Source organism: Cupressus sempervirens, chromosome 9 (genome assembly GCF_028749045.1).
Source record: "Cupressus sempervirens isolate cs-2001-9-10 chromosome 9, ASM2874904v1, whole genome shotgun sequence".
NCBI classification, from domain to species: Eukaryota; Viridiplantae; Streptophyta; class Pinopsida; order Cupressales; family Cupressaceae; genus Cupressus; species Cupressus sempervirens.
Genome location: NC_143126.1, coordinates 734,583,456 through 734,606,591, shown reverse-complemented (window position 1 = coordinate 734,606,591; position 23,136 = coordinate 734,583,456). Strand labels below are relative to the sequence as shown.

General features: G+C 36.6%; 1 protein-coding gene across 3 annotated transcripts in view; it reads left to right on the top strand.

Moving 5' to 3' along the window:
- ABH1 (ARM repeat superfamily protein) overlaps positions 1-23,136 on the top strand; it is a 200,801-nt gene that overhangs the window by 135,897 nt on the left and 41,768 nt on the right. For all 3 annotated transcript variants that reach the window (XM_089801895.1, XM_089801893.1, XM_089801894.1), the window contains exons 10-11: positions 846-1,048; positions 20,084-20,154. In XM_089801895.1, coding sequence (XP_089658021.1) covers positions 846-1,048; positions 20,084-20,154 — 274 coding nt within the window. The remainder of the gene's footprint in view (positions 1-845; positions 1,049-20,083; positions 20,155-23,136) is intronic.

Genomic DNA, 23,136 nt, shown 5'->3' with positions numbered 1-23,136 from the left:
TCTTTAATATATATATATATATATATATATATATATATATATAGATGTGGTGAACCACATGGAATGTAGACCTTGAGAAAACTTACTTGGAATGTGTGTGTAGTGAGATGGTTGAATTTAATAATAAAGCAACTGTGTTTTTTTCTCTTCCTAATAAAATGATAAAATGAGTTGCAGCATTATCATAAAATGAAAATTGGTGTGCTAGTTATAATTTTATATGTAATGAGTAAAGTATTTCCATATATCTTTAATCTTGCTTTCCATCCATGAAGCTAAGACCTAGTCTTGTAGAAATTGCATGTTCTACATGGGGTTTTATTTGGCTTTTCTAATCACAAGTTCAATTTGGTTACTTAGTATCTACTATCTATGATAATAAGAACACTTTTCTTAAGCTTTTATATTGATTTATTACAAAAGTATGTTTTCTTGTCACGTTTTTGTGTCAATCAGATATCTGCTACTTTTTAGGTTGCCTAATGAAGTTTGAAACTATCATGTAAATGAAATTTGTTGATTTTACTCAAATTCGATGAGTTTCTTGAGGTAGTTTATAGCATCCCATCAATATTAGGCAATGCCCCATGAATTTATTATTTTAATTCTCCCATTTATATCTTTTATTTTCCAGTTTTGCTTTACTGATTACAGTCTTAAGGGCATCCTGCTGCTATCTCTTTTTTCCCTACTGTTTGGATGGAATCACAGAAGTCTTTATGCTGGTTCTGTTCAATCTGCATGCTTTCTGTTCATGCTGTAAAACAATTGTTTGATGTCTACATCTTATTTTGTTCTTTTTCTGGTTTTTGGCATCTTATACTTTCAATGCTATGTTTGAGCAGTTCCACGACCACACCTTGCTTTTGAATCTCGATTAGTGACTGGAAAGAGTTATGAATTTAGACCAGTGACATGTCCTGAACAACCTGATCAACCTTCACCAAGTTCTGATGTTATGATTGGTAGACAAAGACATGAAGCAGAGTTAAAGTATCCACAAAGAATTCAGAGATTGCATATCTTTCCTGTTTCAAGAACTGAGGAGGTATTTAGTTGTTGGCCAAGGCCAAGGGAATTTTTCTGTGATATTTTTAAACTTCTCCATCTATTTAACACCAATGGCTTGATTTTGCTTGCCTCCCCTGGATTATGGTATAATGCATATTGTTTTTAAGTCTGATTCAAACTAAATTGTGATTTCAGGACTGGTTTCTTCTAACCATGTATTCTTAGTTTTTAAGTTTTGACCGTTCTACTTGCTCTGTGTTATATATGTAAGCAAAATTCTCTAGAATTAAGGAGAATGTTTACTACAGAAAAGGAACAGTATGTGAAGCATCCTTTAATTTGCAAGTTAATAAATTTTTTTTAACTGTTGTGATAAATCTTTATATTGTAATTGATATTAAAACAATGGGAGGCTAATAGATTGGAAATTCCGTAGCTGGATTTGGATAAAATATATGCTGCATCTGTAGGCTTGTAGCCATCTCTCCTGTCATTGCTGAGCAGGATTAACATCCGATATTCTGCACTAAACCAATCCAGCAGTGTGTAAGCCTCTTAAATTTAACATGGCTTGATCTCTCTAGATGGCATGAATGACAATAGGAGAATGGGCTTACCAGCTACCGCTGTCCCATGGGTAATCAGTGTTTTTTTATGGCTACAATTTGATACTCCCTATGAAATGCCATGGTTATTAGTACCTATTAAGCTATTGGGTGTAGCATTCAACATGGTATGTGACAAATGAAGGGGAATGCTTTTGCCACATTTACATCGGAGATGTGCTTTTTGTAGATAGAGGTATCAGAAGAGACTAAATGAATGAGCCAAAAAAAACCAATATATGAAGGTTATTGTGTTGTGCTTGTTATGCAGGGATGCCAGGAAGAGGACAACTGGACAAATGCAAATCCTTGCACTTTATGATCACCTAAACCTCAATGGGCAGATGAGAGCATATGTTAATTGGAAGGTTAAATTACTAGTGATTGGGCACACAGTGCTAGAATTGATACAACGTTACAAATTATTATTAATTCCTTGGTAGTATAACCATCCAGACTTACAAAATCAGGTAAAGCTCAGCAGCAGTGCTGAGCTATACAGATGATTAAAACTTTGATTTTTGAATAATCATAATGAGTACTTTTCAGTAGGAATTATGACAATCAAAATTGATCAACAATCTGAAGAGGTACAATTTGTCAAACAGTTGAAATAAAACTGAGAAGCACAAAAGAAATACCCAAATTGAGTGATCAATTGTAAAGGATAATATCTTCATTGGATACTGCTGAAATTTTACTGATATAACTGGCTGAAATTAAATGGTATAGTGGACTCTTACTTTTAATGAATGCTGTTAATTTATATCAAGGTTTTGGTAACTATTGCACAACTTTTATAACTGCAGCAAATATATAAAATGCCTTCACTACTTTGAGGAATATGGCAGATCCTTTAGACCTAAGTTGTCGATGTGGATGCGAGAATCGTTTACATTGATGTGCAATTTTTTTTTTGTTTTGATTTTGGATGCGTTTGGGAGCATATGCATATACATACATATATATGCAAAGAAATGCAAGAAATATACAAAATTTTTTTATCTCATAGTATGATACTTCACCATTGATCAAGATTCAAGATATTTCATATTTCATAGTTCAACTTTAAACTTCACAAACACAAATGTACAAATTGAAATAAGTTCAATAATTAATTAGTAAATCACTCATGCTCAAGATTCCAATGCAATTTGAATTGCAAAATTAAAACTTAGTTCATGATTCAATGTTGATCAATCAAGAGTCAAGTGTAGCGAGTAAATTCACAATAAAGTAGTTAGGTAGTAGTTAGGAAAAGTTATACCAAGGGTCACGTTGGTTCGTATTAGTAACCAATCTAGGCACTATATTTAGTACACACATGGAATAGTATGGTATGGAAAATTTGGGATAATCATTGTTATGGGTATGTAACTTAGTTTGGTACAATTAATAAAAGACATATTTTACCATCTTGTGTATTGCCCTATTTCTTAGATAGATGTGGTAATGCAATTGAGAGTTCCATTTGCATATATTGTCAGTTATAATTCTACTATATTGGCATGAACATTTATGGTGTTGTTGTCTAAGTAGAACCCAAGGTACGATAGGTGGAAGGAAGATCACTGGTGTGGGAGTGCAGATCGCTGGTGTGGGAGTACAAAGCATTGGTTTGGTAGTGAACAACGCTAGTGTTGCAGGACCAAACAACACCCGTGCACAGAATCTAGTAGTGATGGCGAGACCAAAGGAAAAGTTGCCAAAGTTTGATGGCGATGGTACGGCCGATCCGATCCGACATAGTAAAACATGCGAAACGATTTGGAGGGCGAATGGCATAACAAATACAAATGAATGGGTCCGACAATTTTTGGCAACCCTACGGGGTGTCGCAATTGATTGGTTCGCCAATGTAGATCCCCAAAAATTAACCACTTGAAACAACCTTAAGAAGGAGTTTACCACAGAATTTCAACTGTTGCGGGACGACAATGAGATCATGGTGGAGATATACAACACAAAGTAGGGGAAGAATGAAACTGTCCGAGTATACGCCAAGAAATTAAAAAACTTAATAAATAAAATGGAGAATAAGCCGGTAGATGGGCTACATAAAAGATGGTTCGTTGAAGGTCTACGCTTGAAGTTGTGGAAGAAGATGAAGATTGTGCCGTTGTCGTCATACACTGAAGCATACAATCGGGTGATGAACTTGGAAAGTGAGCAGAAAACAAAGAAGAAGAAGAGTAGCTCATCCGAGTTGGACGACGATGCGTCTTTGGAAGAAGAAAGCAATGATGATGAAAACAGCAGCAAGAAGGTCCGAGCTCTCCAAAAGGACATGATCCGGATGATGAAGGAATTCAAGAACATGCAGAAAGAAACAAAGGGAAGCGAGCTATGGTGCACGAAATGTAAGATAGAAGGTCACACAAAGGGATCCTGTCCAAAGAACCAGTTCTGCAACATCTACCAGATCATGGGACATTCCACAAAAGAATGCCCCTTCAACATGAAAACCAAAGGACCTCAATAGGTGTTCCTGACACAGGAGGCTTCTGCGTCTAGAGGGAGCGGAAACACAAGTACGGAGGGTGCCACATCCAGAGGGTATAGAAATAATAGCAGAGGGCAAAACAACAACAATGCGAACAATATTAATAATGGCAGTTGAAGTCGAATTCAGTACGATGCAAATGGCCGGCCAGTGGTTCAATGTCGTGCATGTAATTTGTGGGGCCACTTTGCCCGTGATTGTATGACGACAAATACACCAAAATTATTATGCAAATGGTGCGGACTCGGCGATCATGAAGATGCCAAGTGCTCGAAGTTTGGAGTGAATCTCATCACCGTCGGGACGGACGAAGAGGAGGTGCTAGCAATCACACGGAAACAAACAAAACTATACCCCGACCCAGCGGAAGAAAAGAAGAGGCTGGAGGAAGTACGAAAGGAAATTGAGAACGCAACACAGGTGGAGACATCTCAGTTGAAGGACACCACCGGCACCGACACCTCGGCAAGGAACTGCGCGGAACAAAACATCGTACATCAGATATTACAAACTGAGGTACCCGTCAAAATAGGTGATTTGTTGCTCACAATGCCTCAACTCCGATTGACACTCACAAATATTGCGCCAGCTGCTAAGTTACCAAGAGAACCAGGAAGAGGGAAGGAAATTGCCGCTGGTGGAGAAGACCCAATGTTGCTAGCCCTCGCATTCGGACGACATCCGGCGGTCGTCGAGATGGGGATTCTTGGAAGTGTACTGACAGACACAATTGTCGACGGAGGGTTTCGGCGTGAATGTCTTACCCGAGGATACTTGGAAGAGGTTGGGACAGTTGACGTTGTGGCCACCTACATTCTAGTTATTGACAGCGGACCAACACGGCATCAAATCGCTTAGCGTCCTGATGGCACAACCAGTGACAGTTGGCACACAGTCGTTCCTGCTTGACTTTGTCGTGATCCCGCTAAAGAGAAACGGGTACAATGCCATTTTGGGCCGTGGGTGGTTGATACAAGCCAGAGTTAAACACGACTGGAAGAAAAACACTGTCACTTGAAAGCAAAGGGAAGAAATATGTCATTGATTTACACACCCAAATGGTCAGGGAAAAAGCTCTGTCATCAGATTCTGAAGAAGAAGATGAAGGGAGGCAGCGTATGGAAGTAGATTAGGAGGGAGTCTTGCGGTTTGAAGGAGGATCAACGGACGACAATTTGGATTCTGTCAACGGTCTTTACCACTGGCAAATAGAGGACTACGAACTCTTTCCGAGCTATAATATGTTAAGGGTGGACGAAGGTGAGAAAGAAGAGGAAAATGAATGTCCGAAGGAATATAGAGAAGCAGAAGAAGGAAAGGCAGTTATGGCTGAAGCTGAGGGGAAGAACATACAATATGAACCCAGAAAAAAGGAAAGATCCCACCATACGACTGCATAGAAAGAAAATGTTACGACGAACCACTGATATATTAGAAGGGTGCTGGTAGCAAGGAAAACACATCGCACGGTCCGCACAGGAAACAAAGAGAACATGCTTAATAAAAACTTCAGCAATACAGAGTGAAGGTTCTAAAATCAAGAATACAGTTATTAACGTCAAGGGATGACAGTCGACGAAATTGCAAGCACAATGGGCCACAGAGGTGACACAGAACAGACGCAAGGCATGGCATGATAAACATCTGAAGCTAAATAGGTTTTAGTCGGGCCAGTTGGTATTGAAGTATGACGGATGAAATGAGATCAAACCAGGAAAGTTTAAGGTCAGATGGGTCGGGCCATACTAGATCCAGGAGGTAGGTGACAATGGAGCAATAAAATTGAGGGCTTTGGAAGGACAAGGAGTGCCTCAAGCAGTGAACGGGTCGAAGCTGAAGATGTATCATGCTAGGAAGACTCCTTCGTCGTCAAAGGACGAAGTCCGAACGACTCCCTTGTCATCATAGAATGGCGAAGTCTGGAGGGAAAATTGAGCTCTAATTTTTTTTAAAAAGAAAAAAAGAAAAAAAATGAAGGAAAGGCTAATGGCCGTGGACGGGGTTCCGCGGACAGGGGTCCCACAGACACCTGTCCCGCGGGCAATATGTTCTGCGGACAGGCCCACGGGTTACCTTTAATCCCCCGCGGCGTTAACTCTTTCCCCTCGCGGCGTTAACTCTTTTCCCTGCGACGTTACTTTTTTCCTCGCGGATTCACTCTTCGGATGATGTGATGCATTGGCTTTGCTTTCCAACGGGTTGGTTTTATGTTCTTGGCAGATTCTCTTTGTTCTGCGAACTCCAACTCTTCTCTACGGGTTTCTTTCGACATTGTTGCATACCTGTTTAAACGCCTTCTATCCCCACGAGTTATATTTCCCCCACGGATGTATTTTGTTTTCCCCGCAACCTTACTCTTCTCTTCTGTGGATGGTTTCCCACGCAGGATATTGAAGTCTTCTTCTTTTGCGGCATGTATTCATTCAGAGGAATTTGTGGTGGATTTCAGAGGAGGGATGGTGAATATGATTGTTGGAAATCTCCATATATTGATGCCCTATAACAAGTCATGCGACTGAATTGCAGAGAGTGAGATCCTTCGAAAATTTTATAACCTATGCGGTTTTTGTTTGCGCTCTCTTGGGTAATTCATGAGGGATTAAAAACTGAATGTGATTGGAGGAAAATGGAGTTATTGTTGTAGCACAGATCCAACTAGAGGAGATAATGTTAGAGACAGATCAGAGACAACGGATGAGCAGAGGAAGGAAGAAAAAAAAAAGACATAACAGATTGAAATAGTTCGGAACGAGTAACGCATGATGCCAAAGGGAAGGGAAAACATAAGTAGTTGCTAGAAAGAGTGTGGAATCGGAAGAAAATGACAGAAATAGTGTGTTCCATGCAGTTTTGTGTGGGTTCAGAGTGCTAATTTGGTCTTGGTGGCGAGGTGCGCTGCCCCAGGACCCCACAGGGGCGCTGCCCCTCGACCCTGCTGGGGGTGATGCCCCTAGATTCCCAATCGCTGCAGTTATCAGTCGTGGAAAGTGTGACCAGTTGATGAGACTTGGAGCTACTGCAGGCATGGAGTGTCTGTGTACTAGAGGCACTTGGAGTAGGTGTTGGACGTGAGGCTATCTTGGTGGATATATAGAGAGCTTGGGAGGAGTTGATCATCCAGTTGAAGGCAATACATTAACACTTGGCTTAGTGTACCCAGAGTTGGCAGCATAGGTGGCTATCAAGGTCAACATGACTAAGGAGACAATATTGTGTTAGCAGAGACTACAGATGCAACGTGGTTTGGAGACCAGTTTGGTGCAGGCACCGGACGAATTTGAAATTGATGTGACAAAAATAGATCTATCTTGTTGTAGTTAGTCAGCTAATGTATTTTGTTTGTTAATTTGTCTCAGATATTTTGTAATTGTCATCGGGAGATGACTTTTTCTTTTGGGGGGGATGATGTCGTTTGTAAATATTATGTAGCTAACAGGGTGTTGTCATCGGTAAAGATTTTTTAGCTGACAGGTTCAGGTCGTTTGTAAAGATTTTGTACCCGACGGGGAGATTAGTATTGTTATGTAGCCGATGGACCCCTTCGGGAAGGTTCGGCAAGAAGTATTTATACCCATCTGAGATCATTGTAAATCATCTTAGGCTTTGTATGGAATCTCTTGGCATATGCGAATGATAAACGAAGTACTGCTGTTGCTGTTCTTGTTCATTGTCTGTGTGCATGAATCAGTTAATCTATGCGGTAAACAAGAAGTAGCATCGGGAACTATTGGAAGCAATCATAATACTTTAGTTACATCATAGATTCACAACGATGATGAAGATACAAGGTGGAATCGAAGGCAGAAGACAATAAAATAGATCAACGGTATGAAAGAGAAGGCCTTAGTCCAACAACGATTGGAATAAGGAAGTTTCCACTGACTGTCCATAAACCTTACTATATAGAAAGAGGGAATACCATATATTTCGCGCCACTGTAGATTTCTGGTGAAGACAACATAAAGATTACTACAATTCGATCAAGCATGTCATTGCGCTAATACAAAGGCAAATGTTGATGTGGATATCACGGAAGAAAGGACAATAATAAGGAAGTAAATTGAAAAGGGGCAAATCCATTGATCCTTCATTGAATAATAAGAGGGAAAATTAAGCTTATTAAATCACTCATATTATAATCGCCATCCCATGTTAACTAGCATGGAAAGGTAAAAATGCATATAAAGGAAAGAACGTCAATTAAAATTTATCAAGGGTGAATACACAATGATTTGACCATGCTATAACACGAACTTGATAGGATGAGGGAAGATTTATGGAAGGCTTCTCTGATTCCAAGAAAATGTATCTAAGGCTGCTATGTTGCCGAGAAAGGGATATAAAGATAGATGCTAGAAGTATAATGATTTGACTGTCATATTGCTTGGTGGGCCCAAGGGGGTTATAAAATATAGTTATGACCATAATATTAACGGGGTCGGGAATGACAAGTTGAATTTGACCGATGACAAAGGATGTAGAACAAATACATACTTCTTGTGGGGTAAGGAAGAGGGAGATTGAGATTCATATGGAGCTTGACATTTCATTAGAGGCAACCTTGAAAGAGAGGAAGTAGATAGAGGATATGGTTTCGTCAACTGTCAGTGATATCGATCATATTGATTAGAGGAAGTAAACCAATGTTGTGATCGAATCTTCAGTGACCGATAAATTGTAACAGTCAAGAGGACTATAATTCTTGCAACTATGTGAATGGGCCTACCCCTTGTGTACATCATAAGAAAGTTGTGACTTTAAATTAAACTATCTACGAGTCTCTCTTTGATAAATGAAACTTGACGTATGAGTTATAGAGTCATTCAAGTGGCACAATCATACTCAATCAAGATATTGGTGTATTGTGGACGAGCTTGTGTTAGCTTCTACTATTAAGCTTAATGAATGTTTGAAGCTTCAATGAATGAAAAGAGCAAGTTGGAACTTAGAAGGAAGTTGTCAAATTTGATGTGATGTAAAAGGGTTCAATGATATAAGAGTGGGAATTTTACATTGTGGGGGGGAATAATAGGCAATGTTTCGTTCTCACTTGAACCATCCTTAGAAAAGGAGATATTCCATGACCCTCATGGGCAGATAAGTACTTGTATCTTTTGCATTTATCTATTCATTAATTTGTAATTCTATACATACTATAAGGGTTATTTGCTTTGATCTTTTCCTTTATGTTTGAGGATATCCATACAGGAAAAGAAGTTTGGTACTTTACATATGCTACCAAATATTGTGCAGACTAAATCTAATGATAGTAGTTACAAAGACCCTGATGATTAAGTTGGATAAAGTAAGGTTCTTGAAGAAAACATCTTTGATGATTAAGATTATGAGATTCTTTTACATTAAGAGGGAGTATGACACTTCTCTGAAGGCAGTGCAAGAGCTTAGAAGATCGATACTCAAAGGGAGTCTAGAAATACATGTGGGTGATTGCATGATGTTTATGGGCCTACTCCTATGTATATCATGAGGGAGTGATTAGTTCGACAGACATCCTTGGGTAAAGAGAGTTTTTGAGGAAGTAACGAGAGGACTTGACTTCCCGGGATCAATGTTTAGAGGGAGAAATTTTGAGATACAATCCTTTGTGGATGATATCTTCTCTTTGAAGAGAAGTTCTAAGAGAAATTCTTTATAATGCACTCTCCTCTATGAGAGAGAAGTATGAGGTGAAAACCCTTTGTACCATCCTTTGATTGGGTTCATGATGGTTACTATTTCACATATGATATGTAATGAAAGGTGACGATCTTTCATTGACATGTATAAACAGAAGGTAACCATTATAAGATGATGATGTTATAAATGGTAGACTTGTTATCATGGTTCTTTGCACCGGATTTTGCTGGACACCATGATAACGAACATACATAAGGTAATCTTTGTAAGATGACAATCTTGCAAATGATAGGCCTGTTATTAATGCAGTTTTTTGTTCTGGATACACTAGAAGTTATTGATAACGAAAGCATTATGATTACTCTAAATATTGTTTTGGACAATTAGAGATCATAATATATGTTATGATAGTGTTCATAACATTGTGATTGTAGTTATTTGACAAGTCACTATTTCAGAGCGTTAAAGTCCGATAATATGTTGTGTATAGATATCCTTGATATTGATATCTCATAAAATGTTTTTGTCATTTCTCCCTTGCTAAGAGGGAATGTTGAAGTATAGCATCAGTCGAAGTAATATACTCATTACATTGAGTATTTGTATTCATGATTTATATGAACATTGTTTTATGTCTTATATATATATATATATATATATATATATATATAATATTATTATATAATAATATATGGTTAATATATTAATATTACATATATGCTTAAAAGTGAGTTATACATATAGTTAACTAAAGATGATCAGCTATAGGGACATGTCTCTTCATGTCTCCTCTTTTCATATTTATATGAGATCCAAATTTGCATTTGGAAATCATCAATCACATTGGCAATGTTACTACATTTGTAGAAATGATCCTAGAAAAGCAACAAATCATGCATGCAAAGAAGAAAGAGGGACATGAGGCAAGCGTGATCACATAATGGAGCCTACAAGGAGGTGAAAGAATGACTTTCAAGACAAAAATGGTCAATAGGCACTTAATGGAACAATCAAGGATGCATATTCATATTCCAGTTCGAGATGCTTTCACCACACTTGAGCACAACATTTGTAAAGCATTTGTTTAGCAACATGAAGACCAGAAAGGATGATGTAATAGAAGTTGTCTTGTTAGACAATTAGATTAATTTCATCATGTATTTGTAATTTATAATTGAGATCTTACGTGTAATGGATAAACAAGATGTAATTGCATATGATAATATCACATGCAAAGTTATAACATGTAATCAAATTGCAACTACATTAGACGTGCAACTTTGAATAAGTCAAAGTTATTTAGGTGTTTGTTTTAGAATAATTCAAGGTCGTTGAGGGTTTCCCCTTTTCTCTCCATCTTTCTCTCTTCTTTTTCTTTATAAATGAGGGAGCTCATTGTAAATAATCATCTTTTGGCAAGGCAAGAAAATCATGTTAGTTTGTATTATGTACTCTAAGACTTTGTGATTGGATTTAAACCATATTGCCTTAAATAAAATAGGCAGATTGTTTTGAGACTTTGTGCCAATTCAAATTGTAATGTGATGCCATTTTCTTAAGTTAATTGTGAGTTTTAATGCTTTGATTTGAGAGTGATTTGGATTCAATTGTGCAGATTTTAAGCTGCATGTTGCATTCAGAGCCAATTTGAACTTTTGAAGGCTGTGTTGCAGAAGGACAATTTGTGATAGATAGTAGTGGCTGCAATTACTTAGAGCTGCAGACTTCGGGCTTTAGTTTGTTAATGAGCAGATTTGTTGTTCAAACTGTAATATTAAGAATGACTCAAAATGCCTGAAAAGGACAAATAGCACTAACAGTCGGGTGGATTATTGTGTTGATAACTTTCCTTTGATCTTTGAGGTACAACTTTTGCTTTAGAAGATTTGCAATGAATTAAAATGCTAATACGCTTTCTACTAGAACACAATAAAAGCACTAACATCTAGTCATAACCATGAAGTAGATGTGGAGAGATTTAAATACAGAACTAAGTTGAATACGAGAAACTGATACAAAGCCCACTCCCTTACACTCACAAACGCTAAAGAAACAAAATGAAAGAGTGTCGATCTTTTGAACAAATAACTTAATTCGAATTCAAAACTTCAAAATGAAATATATATGCAGCCTGATATAACCAAATGACATTGAAAAATAATCATAATGAGATACAAATCATTATGATCTAAAGGAAATACCAACAAATTCAAAGATTCAAAACTCTTTCCTTTATTTCTCCAAATATCAAAATTGGGAGCTCACAAACTCTTGTACATCAAACTTTCTTCAAAGGATGATGTAATAGAAGTTGTGTCTTGTCAGACAATTAGATTAATTTCATCATGTATTTGTAATTTATAATTGACATCTTACGTGTAATGGAAAAAACAAGATGTAATTGCATATGATAATATCACATGCAAAGTTGTAACATGTAATCAAATTGCAACTACATTAGACATGCAACTTTGAATAAGTCAAAATTATTTAGGTGTTTGTTTTTGAATAATTCAAGGTCGTTGAGGGTTTCCCCTTTTCTCTCCATCTTTCTCTCTCTTCTTTTTCTTTATAAATGAGGGAGCTCATTGTAAATAATCAGCTTTTGGCAAGGCAAGAAAATCCTATTAGTTTGTATTATGTACTTTTAAGACTTTGTGATTGGATTTAAACCATATTGCCTTCAATAAAATAGGCAGATTGTTTTGAGACTTTGTGCCAATTCAAATTGTAATGCGACGCCATTTTCTTAAGTTAATTGTGAGTTTTAAGGCTTTGATTTGAGAGTGATTTGGATTCAATTGTGCAGACTTTAAGTTGCATGTTGCATTCAGAGCCAATATGAACTTTTGAAGGCTGTGTTGTAGAAGGACAATTTGTGATAGATGGTAGTGGCTGCAATTACTTAGAGCTGCAGACTTCAGGCTTTAGTTTGTTAATGAGCAAATTTGTTGTTCAAACTATAATATAAAGAATGACTCAAAATGCCTGAAAAGGACAAATAGCACTAACAGTTGGGTGGATTATCGTGGAATTGATAACTTTTCTTTGATCTTTGAGGTACAACTTTTGCTTTAGAAGATTTGCAATGAATTAAAATGCTAATATGCTTTCTACTAGAACACAATAAAAGCACTAACATCTACTCATAACCATGAAGTAGATGTGAAGAGATTTAAATACAGAACTAAGTTGAATATGAGAAACTGATACAAAGCCCACTCCCTTACACTCACAAACACTAAAGAAACAAAATGAAAGAGTGTCGATCTTTCAAACAAATAACTTAATTTGAATTCAAAACTTCAAAATGAAATATATATGCAGCCTGATATAACCAAATGACATTGAAAAATAATCATAATGAGATACAAATCATTACGATCTAAAGGAAATATCAACAAATTCAAAGATTCAAAACTCTCTCCTTTATTTCTCAAAATATCAAAATTGGGAGCTCACATACTCTTGTACATCAAACTTTCTTCGAAAGAAAAAGCCCCCTCCCCACGATACAATTAAAAATTCAGAATTTCTCACTTACTTGTAGCTAGTAGGCTGCCTGAAAAAAGAACCTATCCTCCTTGTGACAATTACAATAAATAGCATTTCGTATGGTTTGTTGATTCTGTAACTGATTCATGAAGATAGCCCCCTTTCCATTGGTAGATTCACTTAAAATATATAGTATTAAATTTTATATTAACCCATTACATTGTTTTTGGAAGCTTCTCTTTTAAAACCTTATAGTAAAGATTTTCCTTTTCAGCCCACATGTCTAATTCATCTTAATTCAATAATTCCTCCTTATTTCCAGGAACCGTAATCTTTTAACATTATGACCATTATCTTCATTTATAACCGAGATATTTAGTTGTTGAATCAAACTAATTTATCATTTTCATTATCCTGGGAGATGGTTGTTATCTTCATCATGTTATAATCTCTATCCTTCTTTTTGCGGATGATGTGGTTCTTTTCGCTTCCTCTCCTGAGAGGTTACAGAGACTTCTTGATGGCTTAGCTTTATTTTGTGATTAGCGACAGCTTGTGATTAACTTGGGTAAGACTTGGGTCATGGTCTTCAATGGCATAAGGACTTCTCATCATCACTTCATTTTTTCAGGACCAGGAGATTGAGATCACTTCACCCTACACATATTTGGGGGTTATGTTTTCCGGTCCGTGTTTCAGTATGAGACTGGCTATTCAACCCATAGTTAATTTAATAAGGGTATGGGTTCTCTTGCTTTGCTCGAAAAATAGTGTTCGAGGCATCACTTCCAGGATATCCCATCTAAGCTATCTCTCTTAGATGCTCTTGTGGGCTGATTGTTCTTTATAAATCTGTGGTCTGGGGCCCTTCTCTTCTTAGCTCTGATTGGGCCTCGATTGAGAGGGTTCAAACTCTGTTCTTGAGGCGCACCATCAGATGTCATAGGTTCACTCCTCATAGTATCATTTTTGCTAAGTTTGGTGCTCATCCATTTAGACTCATGGCCATTTTGATTTGGTTTGGTTCCTTCATCATCTTTGTGGGTTTGCGGATTCTGCTAGGGGTCGGAACCGCTACTCCTACTTAGCTTACCGTTCTTCTGTTTCTATTGCGAATGCTTAGTCTGGTTCTCATGCACGATGTTGGTATGCACAGGTTTCTTCCTTACAGTGTTTGATTGGGATTGACATTGAGCGTCTCCCCCCTTTCAGTTCTCTTTGGATGCTTCTACTCATCTTCTCCCCTCACGGCAAGAGTTGAATGAGCATGTTCATCTAGATATCTATAGATGCTACATTACCACTACCTGGGTTAACCCTCCTGGCGGGTTACGCCCATGGATGTCTTTTTATGTGGAGCAGTTTTTGGAGATTTCTGATGGGATCATTGTCTGTCCTAGCTACCTTTCACGGAGGTGGTCTGCGAATCTCTTTAAGTTCTTTCAGAGTTGGTTCCCACTGTCTTCAAGCTCAAATTGATCATCATATTGTTAGTGGGGAGCGGATTTGTATGCTCTGTATTTTAGGGGAAGTGGAGAATGAGGCTCATTTCCTTTTTTGATGCCCTATTTACTATGAGATCAAAGGGAGATTCTTCTGTCTGTTCTGGGAGTGCTTTTCTCTCTATGACTTTTCAGTTACTATGATGCCTTGCACTTTATCCTTGTGAGGCCACCACGCTCCGCAATAGCATGATCCAGTCACTGCTTCCTCACGACACTCGTCTACTTAGCTCATCACTACCTTTTTTACACCGTTATCTCCTTTGCGGGGTGTGAAAAGGCCTTCCAGCTCTATTCGTTCTTATGGGCTTTCCAGATGTGTCAGATCCTGTTCGGGATATTTGCACTAGTGACACTCTTCTGTGAATAGCCAGTGATAGTCTAGTGCCTCTACACATCGGCATGTGTATCATTCAGTGATTGATTTCTTCTTGTCCAAGAATGGCTCTTAGCGCTCTCTCTGTTCTTTGTTGGTTGTATTCGTTTATTTTCGGACACCTTTGTGTGTTCTTGCTGGTGTTAGCTTAACTGTTGTAATCTTTCAGTCCCATAGACCTCTTTTTGGTCTTTTGTTGGACATTAATATCATTATCTTATCTTATCTTATCTTATCCTTGATATTGTGCTGGAAAGCTCTTCATCAATCTCCTATTACTGCTAATTGTGCTTGTGTTGCCTTTCCATTATTGGTCATGGTGGATTTTGGAACATTGCTGTGACAGTAGCTTCACTGGACTGCTTTATAATGGTATCAACTTTGCAGCAATACAATGTAACCAATTTCATTAGAATAATCGAGTCCTATCATAATATTGTGGTTTCATAGGCATAGAAGAACTATTTATCTGCACGGTTCAACTTGCTGCTTATGAGGCATACAAATTTTGACTTTGACAACTTATGTAATGCACTACATATGCAGTCTGATCTACATGCTCCATAAAATCTTTATAAAGGGACCATCCCAATTCTTGCAATAGATTTTCCTGCATTACTTCTCCAGAAGAAGATGGAGTACTTGGCACGAATTTCTTGGACACTCGAGCAACTTAACATTTGTTAAATGCGTGAAGGATACATGGCGCAAACTTAAACATTAATTATGTCCGTCGTAAAATATCTGAATGATTGGCCATGTTCTACTTGTCACCTCACAAATAGTGTAATGCGTATGTGTAGGCAATTGGCTATTGTTGTTTAGTTGAGCGAATTTGGAAACAAATGGTTCTATCGGGTTGCAGAAATCAATTCAAATGGGTTTGATGCCTCTTGGAAAAATGAACTACTTTGCCTTTTGAGATTCATCTTTAAGAATTCTCAACTGACCCCAAAATGCTTTAATCACTCTTTGCTTTCATTACCATAGCAGCTTGGATTGTTCATAGATTCTAAAATGCATGCGCAACATGCGCACCCTGATACTCATCCCACTGTATGAGCTATTCGATGATATAGTGGGTTCGCCATCTTTTGAGTTGGCCTACAGAGCTACGTGTTTCATTTCTCATAAATTTTTTCTGTAAGTACATCTCGGTTGAGTGTCTCTAATGAAGTGCGAGAATGATAATCTGAGAAAAGTCTCCTTTATATCACTTCTTTGATCTTAATGCTACAGCATGAAGGAATGAACACATGCCTTGTAACCTTTATGTTGCTTTGTGCCCCTCAATAACTGTTTTTGACATCATTTGGGTGCTCGGGTATTTTAAATTAGAACTATGCAACCCAGTCGATCACATACCCTTTACAGGCAGATTGAGAGATTTGTAAATTACACAACGGTTGGGAATTTCTTTGAGACTCCAGTTTTGATCGCTGTCAACTCCAGTAACATTGTCTCTAATTGATGGGAGGTCCAAGGAAGATTGAATAGCTTGTTGGTCTATAAATTTGATCCCCTTCCGTCTTTAAAATGATGCTCTATTGCTCCTGCAAATCTATATGGATGTTAAATTTTTCCACTTTCAGAGATCAGGTGCAAATTGTGTTTTGATGACCACTGTGTATTGGCATTCCAATGTTGATGCGAATTCACATTGGTCAAGTTTTTCCTCAAATTAGGTATTGGTTGGTTCTCTGTTATGATGCCCTGTCTTCCAAAATCATCATCTGTCAATATTGTGCCATTGCGAGTAGAAGCCATGAGTCTTGATATTTGTTGAACATGTATATACTTGAGGAGCTTGAACTGGATGGGCAATACATGATATTTCTGTAGTTGACTGGCCACGTGTATTATTGAAAGCTGCTTCAGTTGTGTAACATGTGGGTTTATATTTGAAATTCTTCTACGCAGTTTCCTTGAATGAGTTTGATTAATATCCTGAATCATTCCTTTCATGTTCATTCTTTCGTGGTCTGAACTTGTCCTGGTCCGCGAACTCCTTTGTTATAACGATGAGATCACCGCTAGCCATCAGACTGAAAATTTAGCCATGATCCTATTCACTGTGATCATGCATGAATCCTCTCAAGAATCTGATATCAACAGTAGGCTCCTCTCATATGATCATGTACTCTACACTCTTCTATCCACAAATTATTAATTGCATTGTTTGGGAGTTATCAAACCCATCTTGTGTATTTCTGTTGATTGAGAGTTTCTCATTACACATTTCTTGTACTAAATTTACTTCAACCTGCAATTTAACATAAAACAATATACTCCATTCAGACTTAGTTAATAATGTGTATTGGCTTGATAAAATTTTGGATTTGGAGCATCAACATATCAGAAACATTTCTTACAGTATCCATTATTAAAAAAAAAATGCATGGAATACCCTTCCAATTCTGTTCACAGCTTTTCATTTTTTTGCGTTATGGACTTTGTGAAGTTCTGAGCATTTTAAACTTTGAACCTTTCAAACCGTTCTGAATTTTGAATCAAAATCCTTGAACTGTTCAAACAGTACAATCTTGAACCTCTGAAGGCTGTACCTTTGAACCTGCTGAGTTCTACGAACCTTCTGAAACTTTGAACTGAACCTTGTTGAACTAGCTGAACTGTAGACACTTGAATTGTGACTGGGTTCGGCCACTTGTTTAAAAATGCAGATTTCATTTCTTGACATCATTAATGAGATAGTGGTCAGGTTTGAAACTTTTAAATTGGGGATCCATGAGAGAGCCAACACAGTCAATAAGTGTTTTTATTAAATTTGAGAGTATCCAGTAAGAGATTTTGTGCCTCACTGGTTATTGTGCTTGAATCCTCATGAGACAAGTGCAGTAGACTTTGGGTTCATGTTTTTGTTTCACAAACTATAAAGAATAGGTAAAGTGCTGCCTTTGGAATTGTTCTTACGTTGATTCCAAGGTCAACAGTATTATCTTAGTAATAAGGCACTTTTTGTTAAGTTAGAAAGTAGTTGTATGCAAATCATTTTTGGAAAAAGAGGAATTGATTAAGAAAACTGCCCTTTTTGTAATTTCAGTTAAGTTCCTATTGAAGCCACCTACGGTAAGAAGGAAGCCTCCTTTATTGCTGAGAGGAGAGATAAATCTCATGAGACGTTGCCTAAGTCACAACTTTGTAAGTCATGGTCATAGTAGCTCACAAAAATTTTAGCCAACAAATTACGAATTGATTCCTTAAATCAGCTCTCATTAACATTATGCAGTATTTACACTTCCAATTATGTAATATTACCAGATGATTGTTGTTAGAAAATGTCCCCAATGGCTGTTGCGGGCTTGTTAGATACCAATTTCTCTGAATGTGTATTCCGCATAGTATTCTACGTAGTCGTGATGCTACTTGCGGGTTGTGGTTGGAATACAAACTCAACTTACTTTGAAATTGGCTCTGCTTACTACACTAATACCTTTTAGTAGATTTAACCAGGTAGCTGCAAGCAAGCCTGTTAGAGTCTGTTCTCTTACCATGCAGTAGTGTAGAAGCACCTTTTATTTGTAATTTATGACCCTCAACATGGACATCTTGCCCAATGGCAATTAATTTATCATAAACTCCATTAAGTTCTATAACAGCAATAATAACAAATGTAATATTGACTTTGAAAGCCACTATAATAAAATATTTTGAAATAACAGAATTACCGTTGACACATAAAAATGCATTTCTATATTGAAGTGGGAACTAGATATTTCGCAGAGAACACAAACCAATTGAAACTTACATTTGTTCAATCTTCATGTCTGATTTTTAATAACTTCAATATGCACTATTGAATTAATCTCTTTGCAATCCCTATAGACCACCTTTATTGACTAAGATGACTTTTGTTCCCAAATCCAATCCTGAAATCAAGAGGGTTTTTCCTCTGACCAAAAGATAAACACTAAATGCTCAACCTTCAAGGAAAGGAATTTTGGGAACAATTAATGGACACTTTTCCCATTTTTTGGCTTCTTTAAGGATACCATAGAAATTGTTTTTTCCTTTTTTATTTCATATTCTAGTGACACTTTTGAGAACATCTTAAGCCCCTTTTAAAAATATTTTATGAAGTCACTTTTAAGTAATATATAATATAATAGTAAAATTAAAGGTTGCCCCTTTGTAAAACTGAGACATCCTTTTGGGCAATTTGAATTCAACGATTTCCTCAATACAGAAAAGGGCACTTGATACTTTCCAACTAGGGGTAGTGATGTGAGATAGTAATTCTCTACTCCCTACCTGTCAAATTCTTCGCTATTTGGGCTCAAGATATGATGGAAGGGTTGAATAGTCCTACTTCTTTGGGAGTTTCTATCCACAAACTTTAGATGCTTGGTTATGGTGGGGAATTTCAGAACTGCTTGTTTGACTACAATTCTAGGATAGAGATGTAAACTAATTTCTTTTTCGATGTTGTTCAATTGGTAATTTTTTAATGTCCAAGGGTTTTGAAACAAGCTCAGAACTACCATAACATTTAAAGTTTCAATTATGATAAGACTGGTAATGCCACAAGTAGATGGTACTATGGTATTATTTGCAAATAGAATTGGAGTTACTATTGTTGAATTCATATGCACTTAATTTTTTTCAGCACTCGGCATTTTCAAAAACTTCTCATCATAAAACCATGCCACTTTTCACCGCTCTTTCCATTTCTGTGCCTGTGATGAGTTTTGCTTGAATGTGGTGAGGAAATCATGTCTGTTTTTAAAAAATGTAATCACATCAATCTTATTTAGATTGAGGATTAATTATGATTTCATTGGAATGGATTGGATATAGTAGTCTTTAATACAGAAAGAAATTGTTGTACTATTAGACTACAAAATTTAGAATTGATCACCATGTCATGCATACTGTAATTACATTTGAATTTTTTATGGTATGTAAGTGTGATGTTTTAATCTTTTGAAAATGACAGAACATGAAACCTATAGATCGCTTCGTAGTTGAGGAGTATTTGCTGGATATTATGCTTTACCTCAATGGCTGGTTCGTAAACTATACTCAAATCTGAAAATATATTTAACTGAATGCCTTTTAATGTTGGCATAATTGCTTGCACAGGTGAAGTGTTTTTGTAATGTTCCCTTCAGGCTTTAGTTTCTTATAACGGAATTATAAATCTAGATTTAAAGGGAAGAATTGTAACGGTGGATTTAGCTTCAATTGCCTAAGAATTGTTTTCCTTTATAGTCTTTAGTCAATTTTTTAAATTCACTTGTACTTCATGTACTTTCTCCCCATTAATACTTGGTATACTCCTCTTTGTGAATTATGATTTTATCTCTACCCCTAAGTTATTTGCTGTTTTTCTTTACCCCTTATAGTACTACTTAACCTCACTTCATCAATATATTCTAATTATCTCTTACAATAATATTTAAGGGGTAAACTTATATTACTTCTCTTACATATGAATGGGTTTCTTTGATCACTAAATATTACACCACATACTTATTAGGTACCTCCCCTAATCCTCCTATCATAAAATTCCTCCCTTAATCGGCTGCTAAAAAGTCTCGATCTTCCTTTTCATTTGCTGCTTATCCATTCCCTCTCCCTTACCTATTTGAATTTATGTGTTCACATGGTGTGAATAAGGATATGTGTAACTTTGTACAATATGGGCCCATCCAATCCAAAGGGAGGAGTACCTAGTTTGTTTGGGTCTATTAAATTTTTAGGATTATAAAAAGTGACGATGATAATAAATAAGTATATATAATGATTAAGAATGTTTTAGATTTGTTCGATATTATTACTATTGTTAGAATATAGATAATATGTTATTTTCTTGAACATATATCTATTAATAATTGAATAAATTGATAATCTATTTAGTATATATAATTGATTATTCATACATTTATCAATGATAGTATTGTGATTTCTTAATGTCTCATATTTTCAAGAATGAGGGGATATATAGTGACATAGTCAAGGTGTTGCGATCATGACCGTTATTTTTCCCATATATGGACTATTGGCAGAGTACTCTCTGAGTTGCAAAACTTGGCTGAGTTTTTTGGCTTGGTGAGTTTTTATGACTTTTACTGGCGCCAAAAAACCTGCAAAATATTTGGCAAGAACTTGTTGAGTATTTGCTGAGTTTATAATAGCAATTAAAAGCAAAACAAGGCCCAAATCAGTTTCATTTCTCATTTCTTCACTTGTATTTTGCTGAGAAGGGAAAAGTCTTCTAAATACTTGGAAATTGATATTGGTCGATTTGAAGTGGACTTGAGGCGGGTTTGAAGCACATTCGCAGTGGGTTTAGAGCGGAGTTTTTGAAGAGGATGGCATCAATGATTTGAAGAGGCGGGCTATGAAGGAAGGTGTGGATTTGGTTTTATGCTGGATGACATTGAGTTGAATGAGTAGTCACTGCTAGTGCTAGGAGAAGCTATATGCAGAGCTATATCTAGGATTGATGACAAGCCACAAATTGAGTTAGACATACCGAGCAAGAAGGCAATCATGGCCAGTGCAAACTTCTAAGATTGGACCCTCTAGTTCTTCCTCTTCTTTAGTTTTTATTAGAACTGCGAAGAGGAAGATGTAATTGGAATGATGTATTTACTTTTAACTTTACATAAATTATTTACAATTTTACTTCTAACCATGAGTCTTCCTCACGAGAATGCGATTTTGTACCTACTTTGTGTTTAAATATATCTAGACCAAGCTTGTTTGTTTTGTGTTCTCATTTAGTGACTCACTGGATGTATCTTCTCATTAAATTTTGCAAAAAAATGCATTTCTAATTAAATTTAATAAATTTTTAAGCTGTCGAGTTTTCGTTGAAAATTGGCCTAGTTTTCCCTGAATTTATTTTTTAGACCTTTGCGAGTTTTCCAACTATGGTTTTTCCAATGCCATGATCGATGTCCCTTGTTTAGATTTCAATGCAATTATTCATAATATTATTAATAATTATCTCATATATGTATATATGAGATAATAATTCCTTGATAATATAATTATATTGATATATTAATATATCAGATTATACTATTATTACTATATATTTACTTAATACTGATCATTTATAATTATTGGGTCCTGTTTCTAGAGTGGTCATGATAGCCCGCCCTTCCTCAAACCGCTTGTCCTTAAGCAATGCCACATTACTCTGAGTGGCTTCTGTTGTGTGGATGTTGATTAAGAAATTTGTAGCACGTTTTTACTCTAATTATTGGCTTATTCTAGAAATGAATGTGAGTGGTATGATAAAATATATTAGAAACATGTGCTTGAATGCATGGAGACACGGAGCATACATGACATATATACATTAATTATTGAAGATGTGATTTAGACATGAAGCAAACATGTTGATGCATGAAGACACGAAGTAGACACAAAGTAGATACGCACCATATGCTCATCCAATTTACAAAATTCTCTTCTTCATTATGCTTTTGATTACGAATCTTGCAACCTCAAAGTAAACATCAATACATACATACATATAAGCTTCAAAGAATAATTAATTCATGATATGTTAGTCCAAGCCAAGGCCATACTAAGCACAAGAGTGAAACTTTGCCCCTTTGGCCCTAGTGGTAGGTGTTAGGCATCCACAAGAGGTAGTCTACTTAATGGGCTGCTTGTTTCTATTTATGTCTCATATCCTCTATTAGAGGCGTTCTTACAAAAAGGTTCCCTTAGCATCTTTCCCTTAACTAGTATTGCAATAGGGTGTGTTGGTTCCCAAAACTGTAGATTGGAATCCTACGAGCCTGCCTGCTCGATGCTAGGATATCCAACCGGTTAAGGCCAACTTGACGGGATTGATTGATGCAATCCAAATCCCTTGCACTTCTGGTTCTACAAGACCAAGGCAGGTGTACTTGATCCTGGACAAAACACTTAAGATCCAAAACACTTATAGCAGATTGTTTAGAACACAAATGTATTAAAAGTTTCCTAGAGGGCAAGGATTATAAAAAACCCCAAAATTGCAAATTA